This window comes from Embiotoca jacksoni, unplaced genomic scaffold, assembly GCF_022577435.1.
Source record: "Embiotoca jacksoni isolate LCO1_2020_lvr unplaced genomic scaffold, fEmbJac1.0.p SCAF_25, whole genome shotgun sequence".
NCBI classification, from domain to species: Eukaryota; Metazoa; Chordata; class Actinopteri; family Embiotocidae; genus Embiotoca; species Embiotoca jacksoni.
Window position 1 is genome coordinate 4,954,951 of NW_027185376.1, and position 15,398 is coordinate 4,970,348.

Here is a 15,398-nt window from a genome sequence, read left to right on the forward strand (position 1 = left end):
GAGTGGTGCCATGGAGCTTTTCTATCAGGATCTTTTTTTAGGACATTACATTAAAACATTACATTACATTCAAAAACGGAGATACTGTGTATATCTTTGTCATTTTGAGCATAAAGGGAACTGATGTGAAGGGGGAAAACCAGAGGACACATTACATCTTCTGCAGGTAAGTTTTTTTGTTTTTTTTAATCTTAATTGTTGTTATTAGGGCCCGAGCACCGAAGCTGCGAAAGCCAATGTAAAAATATGATTCTTTTTATCCTGAAAGTTTGAATGTATTTTTAAAGGCTTTATTGTATTCAAAAACTCATGAAAGTTGGTACAAAAATCTCTCCCGGCAAAACATTTGGTATTTTAGTGGAGTCGCAAGTGGGCGTGGCCAAATGGCTTGCTAGCAACCCCTACACAGATGCACCGGCAGTGACATTTACGTACATGCACGAAAATCGGTGGACACGTGTATCACACCTAGACGTACAAAAAATTTACATCGCACCATTATGTCAACTCAACAGGAAGTCCGCCATTTTGAATTTAGTCGCCATTTTTGGCAATTCGCACATGTTGTACTTTAACGAACTCCTCCTACAGATTTTGTTGGACCGACTTGAAATTTAGTGTGTGCCCTCGTAACATGTTTGGAATTAAAACTGATCAAAATAATTTGTTTTCGTCGATCGGTGTAGCCGTGGCGTGGCGGCCAAAAAGTGACCCAAAAGTCATGCCACAGCCTGTTGTTCAAAAAATGACCGGCATTTTCAAAGTCAAAACTGAATTATGTTTTTTGTTTTTTTAAGTCATGACAAAGGGGGGGAGATCAAACCCTAAACCTTTTGGCTAAGAGGCAGCAGTCCTAATCATTGCGCCACTAATCTTTCCAGGATTTAAACAGCATTGTGACAAATCTTTGGCTCACTGCAACCTATAACTCCACCGTCCATAAATATTCATTCAAATGTGACCAAAATTGCCGCAGACATTCTTTGGATAGTAGATATACATGTTTTCAAGGGGGTCTGCAGTGATATTAAATATATTCCTGTAAGTCCTGAGTCCCCTTAATAAGCCACATGGTTCATGGAGAGGAAATCCCTCTAAGGGTAAGCCATGTGGTTCACAGAGGGTAAGACCTCCTAAGGCGAGTCCCTGTAAGGGTAAGCTGTTCAGGTTTGTATGTGCAGTCGCACTAATACCAAACCAAAAGTGATTTTTTTTTCTTTTTTTTTTTTTTCATATTTCAGACATGATATAGTATCACAGAGAAGTAACTTGAGGCATGCATGTCAGTTCAGAAAAAGTCATAAAAAAAGTCATCCAAAATATCCAAAGTATGTCGTCCAGAATATTCAAAGAAGTCATACTATATGTCGTCCAGCATGTTCAAAAAAATTACCGGCATTTTCAAAGTAAAAAATGACTTATGATCATAATTTTACAATAATGGAGTTTATGAATCCCAATCCTCTTATCTTATCTTTATTTTATTTTATTTTATTTCTTTTCTTTATTATTTTAACTGACTATTAAATCCACAATATCGTGTGGTTAAATATTGACTCGTCTTCACTGTTTCTAATTTTGAATTCTGTGAATAAAGTTCACCAAAATAAAAAAAAATAAAAAAAAATAAAAAACCAAAACCCTTTCCCGAGTGATGACGCGAGGCGGAAGTCTTTATTAAAGCGGATTTCTGGCGTCGTAGATCGTCGCGAAAGGTAAGCCAATAACCTCACATTTATTAATTCATCTAGTCCGAAATATAAGATATTTATTGAGCTGTAATGCTTTTTAACGCAACTACGTGACGTGGAGGGGAAACGTTGAGCCTCTCTTAATCGCAGATGGTGCTGCGTCGCCATCGGTGGAGCTCCATGAACAACAAAAACGTTTTACGCGGTCGATTTGATGCAAATACAGAAAAAAAACAAGATGCTAAACGTCTTTAAATAGTTTCTAACCGAGGAAGAGCTTTCTTTCGTGACGAAAAAGACGTCCTGTAAGAAAATGCATGCACTTAATTCAAAGTTAATTTGAATTTATTGCCGGTCCGACAAACCTGATGACTCGACAGATAACAGCAGGGCTTGACCGATACTGTAAATCTGGAGGTCGATATCTGTAAAAACAATGTACGTCTATAATGATCATTTCCTTTTATTCAATAAAGAATTATACATTTATACAGCTGAAAAAAAAAAAACTGGACTAACTAATGATTTTAAGGCCAAATCGTTTCAGTAGTAACGACAAAAAGTCCTTTTAAAAAAAAATATAAAGCAAAACATTTTTGTTTTTGTTTGTTCTAGCTCCTCCAAACCTGTACATGTTTTGCTTTTTTGTCTTTTACAGCTGTAAACCTCAAATATGTTCAGTTTTTTTTTTTTTTTTTTTTAATGTGACACACGCCCTTTTTCACGAATTTATAATATTTGATAAACAAACCGAGTGAGGGATGGAATATATTTGATTAATTGATAATGAAAAAGATGATTTGAAACTTAGTTGTGTCTACAATATGTACCAGGTGGGACAAAAGTAGCTCAATAATTGGATTCGTAATGAATTTAATAATAGGATTTCCATCGAGGGGGGGAAAAAAACGCCAATATTTTCTGCTTGTTTTATATCTTTGTTCAAACAAAAAAGTATGATTTTAAAGATGCTGATCGGCCAATTGTAATGAACGTCATTTAACTGTGAAAGGAATTAAGACAAAAATAAAGTGTGAACAGTTTTTTTTCAGGCCTGTAAAGCTCAACCTGAAATGTTGGCGTTTCAAAATATGTTGCAACTTAAGTTAAAAAAAGACGTTTAACTGCTGGGTTGTCACATTTCCACGACAGACTAGGAGGGATTTCTTCTGTTGCCGGTAACAGAAGCTTTGGTGCGCTTGTTTCAAAGCAAAGTTTTGTTATGTGGAAACAACAGCTTGAAGGTCAAGTTTTTCTGGTTTTATCTGTCTGGGGGTTTTTGTAAGTATGTTTGCGTGGAAGGAAGAAATCTGAAGTATTACATGAAGACAGGAGCCCTTTTTTCTTTTTTTTATAGTGAACAATAAAGCATTTATCTCAGATTACATGTTCTTTTACAATGATTTTTTTGGCTAATTGTGTGGTCAATAAAACAAACAACCTTTATGACTACAACGGACAACAAACAGCACTTTTTATTTTTTTGAGGCAGTGATGAGTAAAAACATTTTTAATCTATGAATTTCTAAAAAGCTGTTTTTATTTGTTTTGGTATTTAATTAATTCGGTGGTAATTCAAGATTGTGTCTTGACTACGAACTTGAATTTATTGCAGTGATATCACGACGGGAAATGAATCTCTACACGTGGTCGCAACTCGTCCCGAGATCGATTTACCGTCTTGAGGTTCACGTTTCGGTGTTTGTACACTCATTTGGATAAACGCATACATGGAAAGGGGTTTTTACAGATGACATTTCAGGCAGTAAAAAAACAACAACAATATCCTGTATTAATCATGCCGTGCAGACTTCCTCGTAGCACCAGTTCATTTCACACCTTCAGATGAAACTTCCAACCTCGTCACCGCCGTGTCTCATTTCCGTGTCTTCAGAACAATAACGGCAGCGACGATGGATCGAATGAGGTCGGCGTTTAACAGCATGGTGAGTTCAAAGTTGACACCGTTGCTCGTTTATTTCATTGCTTTCGTGTTTGCAGCCGATGAAGTCGGTAGAATTAATGTCGTGCTTCATTCGTCAGAAATCCTGTTTTTTTTTTTAAATAGTTGGACCTTAGCCGCCCTGTACTCACCCTCAGTACCGCAGCTGTCGGATCAGGAACACGTTGCTCTCATAGTTGTTGTTTTTTTCTTCTTCTTCTTTAACTCCTCCAGATGAAAAGCGAGCGGTACAGCAGGTTCACGCTGCAGCCGGCGGAAGACGGCGAGCAGCACGCGGAGATCAAGCTGTCCGACGACGGCGCGGGCGACGCGGCGGAGTTGGAGGCGGGCGGCTCCCCGAGCTTCAGGCCGGCGCCTCTGCGTCAGAACCGCCGGAGCGTCGTCTACCTGGCGCTGGGAACCCTGCTCATATTTGTTATCGGTAGGTCACGCTCACCGCCGCGTCTTAAGGTCCATTTTTGTCCCATTGCAGATTTACCTGACGATAAACATGTTGCTTCAACCGGTTGAGGTGTGTGTTTACCTGCTGTCCTCCAGGCTACCTGGTTGGCTACGTCAGCCACCGTAAGCCTCGGGTGTCGCTGGTGAGCTGCGGCGCCGGGACGCAGGGGGCGGAGGGGACGGAGGGGACGGAGACTCCGGTTGCGCCGGTTGCGCCGGTTCCAGAAGAATTTCACATGGACTGGAAAGACATCAGCCAAATCCTCAAACAGAAACTCACCAGCCAGGCTTTCGAGCTGGCCCTGAGGTACGCCGTTCACGTGCCCACGCTTCGGGTTCGATGTCATCATGTACTCGACCGTGAAGCCGAGAGCGAACGCTGGCAAAATCATGAATTGGGTATAAAATAGAAAAAAAATGGAGAAAAAAAAAAAGTATGTTGCGTGTTCTAAATGCAACTCGTGAGTCATCTGAGAGCCTTTTCTCTGAAGTGAAAGTTGATCTGTCCATGAAAAAGAATCCGTCCCACGTCTCCGCAGGGACTTTGATCGTCCCGGACGCTCGGCAGGAAGCGATGAAGACATGAATATCGCAAACGCCGTCTTTGAAAACTTCAAGAAACTGGAGATGTCTCCGTGGACCGACATCCACTACGTTCAGCTGCAGACGCCCGACAGGTTCATAATTTTTTTTTGTATTCTTTATTTATAATCACAGAGCTATATATATATTATTATTATTATTTATTTTTTTATAACGAGGTTTTGTCCTCTCCTTTGCAGCCAGCATCCAAACCGTGTTCAGTTTGGTTCAGACGTCTTCGAGCCTTCAGGGTTTCTGGCCTACAGCGCCACTGGCACAGTTCAGGTGAGTCCAAACTTCTCCTGCTTAAATTCACTGACCAGGAAGGTTTGGTGATGCGGGAGGACTCCCGGTGGGGAAGATGCCATCAACTGTTGGAGGAAAAAAAAAAAAAAAAAAATGATGTCCTTTTTCTTGAAGGGTTCTTTGTCCTCGGTCGAACGCGGTCCGCCTGTCTTGACTCCTGCTCCTGCGTTTGTGCGTCACAGGGCCGGCTGGTGTACGCAAACTACGGCCGCCGGGAGGATCTGGAGGCCGTGCAGAAGAAGAGCGTCGAGCTGAAAGGCTCCGTGGTGCTGCTGCGCGCCGGCAAGATCAGCTTTGCAGAGCAGGTATCTGCGTTTTCTGTGTGGGAGGGGAGGGGGAAGTGAGGTGAGGTGAGGTGTGGTGAGGTGAGGTGAGGTGAGGTGAGGTGAGGTGAGGTGTGGTGAGGTGAGGTGAGGTGAGGTGAGGTGAGGTGAGGTGAGGTGAGGTGAGGTGAGGTGTGGTGAGGTGAGGTGAGGTGAGGTGAGGTGAGGTGAGGTGTGGTGAGGTGAGGTGTGGTGAGGTGAGGTGAGGTGAGGTGAGGTGTGGTGAGGTGAGGTGTGGTGAGGTGAGGTGTGGTGAGGTGTGGTGAGGTGAGGTGAGGTGAGGTGAGGTGAGGTGTGGTGAGGTGTGGTGAGGTGAGGTGTGGTGAGGTGTGGTGAGGTGTGGTGTGGTGAGGTGAGGTGAGGTGTGGTGAGGTGAGGTGTGGTGAGGTGAGGTGAGGTGAGGTGTGGTGAGGTGTGGTGAGGTGAGGTGTGGTGAGGTGAGGTGAGGTGAGGTGAGGTGAGGTGAGGTGTGGTGAGGTGAGGTGTGGTGTGGTGAGGTGTGGTGAGGTGAGGTGAGGTGTGGTGAGGTGAGGTGAGGTGAGGTGTGGTGAGGTGAGGTGTGGTGAGGTGAGGTGAGGTGAGGTGTGGTGAGGTGAGGTGAGGTGAGGTGAGGTGAGGTGAGGTGTGGTGAGGTGTGGTGAGGTGTGGTGTGGTGAGGTGTGGTGAGGTGAGGTGAGGTGAGGTGAGGTGTGGTGTGGTGAGGTGAGGTGTGGTGAGGTGTGGTGAGGTGAGGTGTGGTGAGGTGTGGTGAGGTGTGGTGTGGTGAGGTGAGGTGTGGTGAGGTGAGGTGAGGTGTGGTGAGGTGAGGTGTGGTGTGGTGTGGTGAGGTGAGGTGTGGTGAGGTGAGGTGAGGTGAGGTGAGGTGTGGTGTGGTGAGGTGAGGTGAGGTGAGGTGAGGTGAGGTGTGGTGAGGTGAGGTGTGGTGTGGTGAGGTGTGGTGAGGTGTGGTGAGGTGTGGTGAGGTGTGGTGAGGTGAGGTGAGGTGTGGTGAGGTGTGGTGAGATGAGGTGAGGTGTGGTGAGGTGTGGTGAGGTGAGGTGTGGTGTGGTGAGGTGAGGTGTGGTGTGGTGAGGTGTGGTGAGGTGTGGTGAGGTGAGGTGTGGTGAGGTGTGGTGAGGTGAGGTGTGGTGAGGTGAGGTGAGGTGTGGTGAGGTGTGGTGAGGTGTGGTGAGGTGAGGTGTGGTGTGGTGAGGTGAGGTGTGGTGAGGTGTGGTGAGGTGAGGTGTGGTGAGGTGAGGTGAGGTGAGGTGTGGTGAGGTGAGGTGAGGTGAGGTGAGGTGTGGTGTGGTGTGGTGAGGTGAGGTGAGGTGTGGTGAGGTGTGGTGAAGCTCGGGGGAAGACGAATCAAAAGAATACGACTCGAAAACAGAAGAGAGGGAAACTCTTAAATTCCTCAAAGCTTGCTGACAAATGCTTCGTTTTCCTTAAATTACTCGTAACGATACATCAGCACTTAAATAAAAATGACTCTCTCTTCAAAATGAACTCAGTATTTGTACGTCCTTCAGAATTGATCTTAAAAACCTGCCTTCTCACGCTATCAGTTTGTATCGGGGTTATAAATATAACACGGCGCTTGGCGTGGAGCCGATCGGCAGATTTTGTTCCAGAAACTTGGAGCTTGTTGTCGAGTTTCTGACGTCTTTTTTTTGTTGTTGTTGTTGTTGTTGTTGTTTGTGTTCAGGTGGATAACGCTGCGTCGAAGGGGGCCTCAGCTGTTCTGATCTACCCCGACTATGAAAATTACAAGTACCGAACCAACACGCAGCTCTACGGACATGTATGTTGTTGCGTAACCGCTAAAAAGATGGTGTTTTTTATTTTGATGTTTTTCCCTCTAATTGCTTTATTTATTTTTTCCGTGTCCTCCTTCAGGTCCATCTGGGTTCAGGTGACCCCTACACCCCTGGATTCCCCTCTTTCAACCACACCCAGTTCCCCCCAACTCAGTCCTGCGGCCTTCCCAAAATCCCGGCCCAGACCATCACCGGCAACATGGCCGCCGCTCTTCTCCAGTAAGACGCATTCATGATCATCAAATAATATTCATTATATTATTCTGACTGTTAGTGGGAAATGTTTTCTGATTCTGTTTGACTTCTGTTTAATTTGTGATCATTTTACATTTATTTGTGGAGATACGAATCTAAATATGTTTTAGATGTTATTTTTTTATTTTGTCTTTAATATTAATCTCAATATAAATACTTTGAGTGAATTCCAACTTGGTTTTAATTTACTTTACCGAATATACAGTTTTTCTCCATTTTTACCACCACAAGATTAATTCACCGGATAAATCTTTACAAAGTTTCTTTTAGGAAATTATACACATATATATTCGACTATAAAGATTACAGAAATGATTACTCTTCCCAGAATTTTTGTTTTGTTGTTTTAAAAAAAACTCTGTCTTCCTTCTAGGAAAATCGGCGGCCCCGAATCAGATAGTAGTTTTAAAGGCAAACTCAACGAGGTGTCTTACAATCTGGGAGGCGGCAAAAACGTCACCGTTGAGGTGAACAACGTGCTGGTCAGCAGGGAGATCCACAACGTGTTTGGAGTGATTAAAGGATTCAATGATCCTGGTAGGACTTCCTTTTTATTTTGTATTATTTACAGTCAGATTTCCTGGACTACATTGTAATTTCTTAAGAAACGTGGTGTTGAGATCCGTTTGTGCTTGAAAACTGCAGATCGCTATATTGTTCTCGGAGCTCAGAGGGACTCCTGGGGGGACGGTTACGCCAAAGCCACCGTCGGTACCGCCATACTGACGGAGCTGGCCAAGGCTTTCCACGAGATGGTGGAGAAAGGTAAGAAACGTCAAGATACTACGTCCCGCCCGCCGATAGCCGTAAAAAAAACACTGCGTTTTGAAGCTTATTTTTGAATTAATGACGGGATTATTTTAAGTGACCGCCAAAAAAAACAAATAAGAAGGAGCTACTTTGGCTCGCAAAACCAAGATAACTCGGAGAGAAATTGTATTGACTGAGTATTTTATGAGACTAGTTGAATGGGAGTCAATGGAGATGGAGGCTTTTTGGAGTCGACCTCTAGTGGCACCCGGTGATATCACAGCTTAAGGCACTTCCGCATTGGCCTCATTTTTCAGAGCCGGAAGCTACGTCCACTTTTATATGAAGTCTATGTTTGAGAAACAAATAACCACAACATTTTTATCAATATTTATGTTGTTATAAGTCTTGAATCAGGCTCTGAAGAAGTAAATCTCGATATTAAACTTGATTTCTGATTTTCACTGTTCGTAGTAGGGCAGTTTGCCGTCGTTACCATGGCGTCATTATTTCCTGCGTGTCTTCTTCAGATGACTTCAGGCCCAGGAGGAGCATCGTGTTTGCAAGCTGGACTGCCGGAGAGTACGGAAGTGTTGGCGCCACCGAGTGGCTGGAGGTAAAAACTGCACGACTTAAAAAAACGAAAAAACAAAAACTGCTTTATTACATGTTGTTGTTGTTGTTGTTTTTTTAATGTGTCTGTTTTGTTTCTAGGGTTATATGTCCAGTATTGACAAAAAAGTCTTCACCTACATTAACCTGGATGGAGCAATATTAGGTATGTATAATGAACACACACACAGACACAATACCACGAGATCTTTTTGTGCTTCTGATGTTTAAATCGCCAGTTGACCGAGTGTGTTTTTTTTTCCTCTCTCAGGTCGCGGGAGCTTCGTGGCCTCGGCGAGTCCGCTGCTCTACAGTCTCCTTGAGCGCACGATGAAAGAGGTAAAACGCCGGTCACGCCGATTCGGCCCCTGTACGAACCAGCCGAGCCCGTCCTGACTTGTCAACCCACTCTTCCCCTTCATACGCACAGGTGAAGAGTCCTCTTGGTTCTGGCACTGTCTACGATATGGTGGGAAACAAGAAGTGGGAGGCCAACGTGTAAGTAGGAAACCGTGACGACGGCTCCGGTATGAAACTCGAACAGGAAAAAAAAATGATTGCGTTAACTCCAAAATCAAACCACATCAGACACAACTTATTCCAAGCGTTACTTGTATTGTATTTTTTTTTAATAAGGGGAGCTTTAAACTTTGAATGCACCTATTTTACAATAATTTTGGGGAGGAAATAAAAACAATTTTTTTTTTTCCTTTTTCACAAAAGACGCTGAGTCTCACAAATGTAAATTATCTCATTACAAAACAGCTTAGGTCAAATACTTATTTTAAATTAAAAAAAAGCCAACTGTTTATACAAAGAATCTATTCATCGCCAACTTTAGTTGTTTGGACGGAAAACCCTCCTGCTCGAACAAGCCATTGTTTTTCCTCCGTAGAGAGTTTTTATGTATGCTAATAGTTGGGAACAATAATTTGACTTTTTCCTGCATGCAGACTGAGGCCGATGGCGATGGACGACCCCGCTTATCCCTTCCTGGCTTTCTCCGGAATTCCCTCCGTCTCCTTCCACTTCATCTCTCCCAACGTGAGTCTTTGTTCCGGTTGTTTGTATAGTTTTTTGTTGTTGTTGTTGTTGTTGTTTTTGCTAAATCTGTGTACTGAAACTGCATCTCTGCGTTTTAAAGTCGGAGTCCTACACTTACTACGGCACCGGCCTGGACACCATGGATCACCTCAATTACCAAACCAACCATCACACCAGCGAGATGACGGCGGTGGCGGCGCAGTTCGCCGGCCAGATGGCTCTGCGGCTGGTCCACGACCACCTGCTCGCCCTGGACACGAGCCGGTACGGCAGCCTCCTCACCGATGTCATCCGCCGGATCTACAAACGCGTCACGCAGCTCACAGGGGTCGGTCTCTTTCTCACGCTTTTTTTTTTTACATTCTGGTTTAGTTCTTTGCATTGATGTTGAATTTTGTTATATAGGCTATTAAAATTCAAAATACGTGACGCAGACTACTTTTATCACCTCATCACGTGACTTTTTGTCCTGTAGTCCGGTCAGCTGAAGGACGTGAGTCCCAACTGGCTGAACCTGGCACGAGGCTCCTTCCAGCGAGCGGCCGACGGCATCAACAACGCCATCATCAACACCGACTTGAACGACAAGGAGGCCTGTCGGATCCTCAACGACCGCCTCATGACGGTAACTAACACGCATGCTGCCGGGCCTCCGCTGCGCAGCCGCCGTAGACTGCATGTAAAAGTGGACGTAGCGGAAATGCCTCGAGCTGCAATACCGCCGAGGGCCACTAGAGGTCGGCTCCAAAACAGCCTCCGTTTCCACAGACGCCCGTTCAAGTAGTCTCATGAAATTCCGAGTGTATACATTTTTTTTTCTCCACGACTTGTTACCGCTTCAGTAAAACATCCTTTTTTTCTTTTTGTAATTCAGGTCGAGCACTGCCTCCTCTCTCCGTACGTGTCCCCCGTCGAGACTCCCTTCCGTCACCTCCTGCTCGGCCGGGGCTCCCACACTCTGGCGTCGATCGCCGACTCCACCGACATGGAGCAGCTCCGCGTCCAGCTGGCTTTGGCCACCTGGAACCTGCAGGGATGCGCCAACGCCATGACGGGGGACGTCTGGGACATCGACAACGAGATCTGAAGCCGAGATGTGAAAGCGTGGGGAGTCGGTGCGTGTGTGACTGTGTTTGAAAGTAAATATCAGGTAAACTGTAGAGCTCCGCTGAAGCACAAGCTGTCAATCAGAGTTCCCATCTGTTAAGTACAGGCTTATTTTCTAATTTTCTATATTTTTTTTTTTGTTGTTGTTTTTTTGGTGGAATCACACTCTTTATCCATCTAAGATCCAAGAGGAGACGGAGAAGCACTCAATTTAGAGTTTAAAAACTGTGACGCAACACCAAATACTTGAGAAAAAAAAAAAAGAAAAGAAACGCTACTGACAAATCTGCCTCGTCTCCTCCTGCTGCATCCCAACACATGCAGCCAGTCAAAGCCTTTCGTGACCTCCTTGCCATCAAAGCACTGAGAAACCTTATTTATACTTAAGTTTTTTTTATCGGTGGCAATGCCCACTATAAAAAATTATCGTTTGTCTTTTTATACGACGTTATCGGAAGCAGTGCCTTCCATAATTATGACGGTTATACTGTCGAAAACCGACGGCAGCATCTGCTACGGAAACAACTCCTCAGCTGTTTGTGACAAAATGGAGCCCCGCGTGAAGTCAGGCTTTTAAATATTCTGCCCTTTTTATTTCTTCCTTTTTAAGTGTGGCGATCGAAATTGCTTCTCGACAGATTGGGGTTCATCTGTGGTTGCACCCTTTAAAAAGGGAGAAATGAAGGCTATTAAAAGTGAAATATGAATTGACAACTTAACTTAAAATTAGTTTGTCCGTAACCAGGCGAGAAAAATCGAAATTTAAAACCGTCTGGCAATTGGAGAAAATAGTATTTGTATATTTATCACGAGCCGAGAGATGAATTAAGTGTTTGACTTTGATTTGAAGACTAAACACAAAATTAAACCCCCATTTTTATTTTTTGGCACAATTAACAGCTGAGCTGATACATAATTTAAAGGAAAGCCATTTCTGTTGCACAGTCTGCTTTGGAGCAATAAATAATAAAATACCATTATCGGGAGCAGTGCCTTCCATGATGAAAATCAGTGACGGTAGTTTTTTCCTACCATTGCGTGTGTTTTTTTTTTTTTGTACGCGTGTATTTATCGAGAGCAGTGTCTCTCATATTTCACTTGGAAAGGTGGAACAACTTATCGGGGACAGAGTTTCCCAGAGTTTTATACTTGATGTATTTATTTGCGTTGTTTTTGGATTATATGTATGTGTGTGTGTGTGTGTGTGTGTGTGTGTTAAGGCACAGTCTTCCTGACCTCCACAGCGCCTGCGCTTCTGACTTCTGCTGGTTTTTTTGTTTTTGTTGCTTAAATTTCTGATTCATAATACAGTTATAATCATAGCAAGCCTCACTCGGACAGGATCGACGTGACGGAGCGAGGTGGCCGATGAAATATCTGTTCCAGATGTCTTTTTAACCAAAACCACTCACTCAACAGATATGAAAACACATATTGATATCATTCAGTATCATCGGAGTCCATCGGGAATAAACTGCCATATATTTGCCTTGGGCATACTTTAAAAGTACCGTGCTCCTCACGTGAGCCTCCTCACGCGCTGTCATTTTTTTTTTTCTCTCTTGACGTATTAGTTCCCAAATAGGCCTATCAATTAACTATCAGATTATCAGAAACGAGTCGGCGTCACACTGAGCTGATTAACATGAAAAATAAGAAAATAAAAAGTAGAGGGACAAATCAGCTGAAAACAATTTCAAATAAAAGGACATCTGGTAATCGCTGGTTTAATTATAGGATTGAAATCATTGACCACCTCCCGCAGAGAATTCAATCCAGTCCGAGTGTAGTTTTTAGTTGTGGCTGTTGTGGAAACTAACCTGGTCTGTCCGCCTCGTTACCTCCAAACCTCTCGTGCGTCCTTTGTGTCGGTGGCTTTAAAAACACCAACACACGCTGTACTAAACATGAATTCACTCCACGAGCCACGACTTGCTCTTTTCACGTGTTTCTTCCTCACCTGCATGTTAGTCGAGATGTAGCTCAGACTTTGACCATTTCACAAATGTTTCCAACATTTTTGTACCTAAACTCTGCTTGTGTTTTATTTGGCGAGTTATTTTCCTGCACTTCCCAGTACTGTGTGATCAGACCAGTAATACTGAATTATAAGAAATATAAAAGTAAAAATAAGTCATATAAAAATGTAATGGTAAATGCTATTCCAGCTTTTGTTTATTTCAAAAATAAAACTTGTTGTTTGGCAACGTGGTAAAAGTACAAGATCTGATAAACTGACTCGAGTACAAACTAAATGTTCCATTATTCATATTTTCTCTCGTATGAGTTTTACAGGCTGTTTTTCCTGCCCTTCATCTGTTGCAAGAATTAAAATGAAAAATCTCTGAATCCTGAGCTAGAAATTGGGTAATTAGAAAATGCATTTCCACTCACTGCTAAGAAGAATCAGTATGATTTCTGTACTTCTAAAGTTATACAATTTTGTTTAATGTGATTTTCATGTTTAGCAGAAAAGTGTAATAAACCCTTCGGCTTAGCATCAGCACGTGTCTGCTCTGAGTTTTTTATCAGCAGAGGTGTTTAGACTGTTTTCTGTCTGTTGTAGTTTTTTTATTTTGTCTTACAGCAAAAGTCAAGGTCAAAATCAAGAGCGTGAAACCTCTCGTCAAAATGTTCAGTGAGTTGGGAAATCTGGGACGTTCACCCCAATGTTTCAACAAAGACACTTTTTTTGTATTTTCCTTTCAGATTAAAAGCACCAGATTTGCCAGTTATCGCGCAAAACAAGAAATTTGTGATTATATTTTGAGGTTTTTCACCACTTTTTTTTTTCCTCCACTAGATCAATTGTAGCTTTGCTTTAGTCTACAAAATACTGACCTCCGTCACTTCCTCAACTAAATTCAGAAAGTCAAAAATGTTCTGTGCTCAGCTGACGGCTGTCTTTTATCTCGAAGCAGACCGCTCACACACGCTTTCACGAGTTTAATGTACAATTAAACAGACAAAATAATAATTTGACAACACTTTTCAATATAGCCCTGCACCCTACGCTTTAATTGTGAAGGCTGAACCTTCAAACAGGAAGTGCCTTTATTTTGGTGATTCCCCCGTCCGATAGCGGCGTCTTCTGACGCACAGTGACGCTCAGAAATCCCTGCACGCGCACTGGGGAGCGTCCCGGAATCAGCGGAGGAAACGGACGGAAATAACGGATCCGGTGGATTATAACCGATTCGTGATAAATCTGCGCGGCGGGAGGCGCGAGGAGGGACCGGAGCAACGGGACCGTTTCCCGCCCCCCCCCCCCCCCTCCTCCCCTCCCACAAAGCCCGTCTTCATAGGTCGGTACGTTGCGGGTCCTTTTTTTTGTTTTGTTTTTACTCGCTCTGTGTTGGGTGTGCGACATGTTGCATCAAAACAAACACATCAAACGAATAAATGAAAGTAAATAATGTAACAAAAGTTCAAACTGGGGTATTTAAAACGGAAGTGTGACGTCGGCACAGGCAGGCAGGTGTCCACCTAACGTGACCGAGGAAGACTAATCGGCTTTAAGGTGACTGAGGAGATCAATTAAAAATCTTCCTCGGCTGTCTTCAGCAGAGATCACGTCTCTGTTTCACCCGCCACTGGTTATGTTGAACTTTATGCTGCATCAACATGTTAATCTCTGTTCACCCCAATTATCTCTCAAAGTCTCACAGCTGACGTGAATCGGGATTAAAGGGCCACTCCGCCGTGTTTCCTACGTCACTAATCACTAAATTGCATCATGGGGAGATTTGGACCCGGTCTGCCTTGTGACAACAGTCCAGACGGCTGCTGGTGGTCCAATGATGTTTTTTTTGGGGTGTGCCCCTGTAATATCAATCAATCATGTTTTGACACCGGAGTGCCTGAAATCTACATTAAAGGCCGATAAAATGAGGCTGCATGCTTTTTTAAATTTTCTTTTATTCATTAGTAAATACCGTAGGCATAAATCAGCAGTTTGTTTACGTGACTGCCAAGGAACCGTTGACTTCATGTTGTGTTTCCGAAAAGTATTAAATATTTAAACGTTTCGATACTTTAATTCGGGTAAAAATACTTGAAGAATACAAAATTTGCAGAAGCGTTCACACCGAAAACACTCGTGACTTGTGTTTTATTAATACACGTGTCTCTCTCTTTCTTTAAATGTGCGCAGGTGCGGGGTCCCTCCATCCATGGCCGCGTCCAGGTGACCTCCGGGTGACCTCAGGGTGACCTGCGGGTGACCTCAGGGTGACCTCCGGGTGACCTCAGGGTGAGACCGGGATCTCTCGCACAACACACCCACAGATGAACGTAAAATCTGAGCGTTGCCGTGTGAGTGAATACTACGGGATGTATATGATAACTGTCAAACGACAACCCCCCCCTCCCCGCCCCCCCCGTTATGATGATAATAATGAGTCTGAGAGCAGAGCAGGTGGCGGAGCGTCCCGACCGACTCCGTCTCAGGTGTCTGACGCCGAGGTGAGAGGGAGGGGAAAGCGGGCCGGCGCTCACACCGCGTTCACTCTCCACGCCGGTGAATGGA

At 43.9% G+C, this 15,398-nt stretch overlaps 1 protein-coding gene across 1 annotated transcript; it reads left to right on the top strand.

The window, feature by feature from the left end:
• Nucleotides 1–1,647: 1,647 nt before the first annotated feature.
• tfr1b (transferrin receptor 1b) lies at nt 1,648–13,373 on the top strand. Its single transcript, XM_069159746.1, has 19 exons — nt 1,648–1,715; nt 3,586–3,637; nt 3,868–4,075; nt 4,192–4,402; nt 4,635–4,772; nt 4,878–4,962; nt 5,166–5,288; nt 6,991–7,086; nt 7,182–7,321; nt 7,731–7,894; nt 8,003–8,122; nt 8,638–8,723; nt 8,822–8,885; nt 8,991–9,058; nt 9,150–9,217; nt 9,673–9,763; nt 9,864–10,091; nt 10,239–10,388; nt 10,638–13,373. The coding sequence occupies exons 2-19, from the start codon at nt 3,605–3,607 to the stop codon at nt 10,848–10,850; spliced, it is 2,286 nt and encodes a 761-aa protein (XP_069015847.1). The 5' UTR covers nt 1,648–1,715; nt 3,586–3,604; the 3' UTR covers nt 10,851–13,373.
• The last annotated feature ends 2,025 nt before the right edge of the window (nt 13,374–15,398 follow it).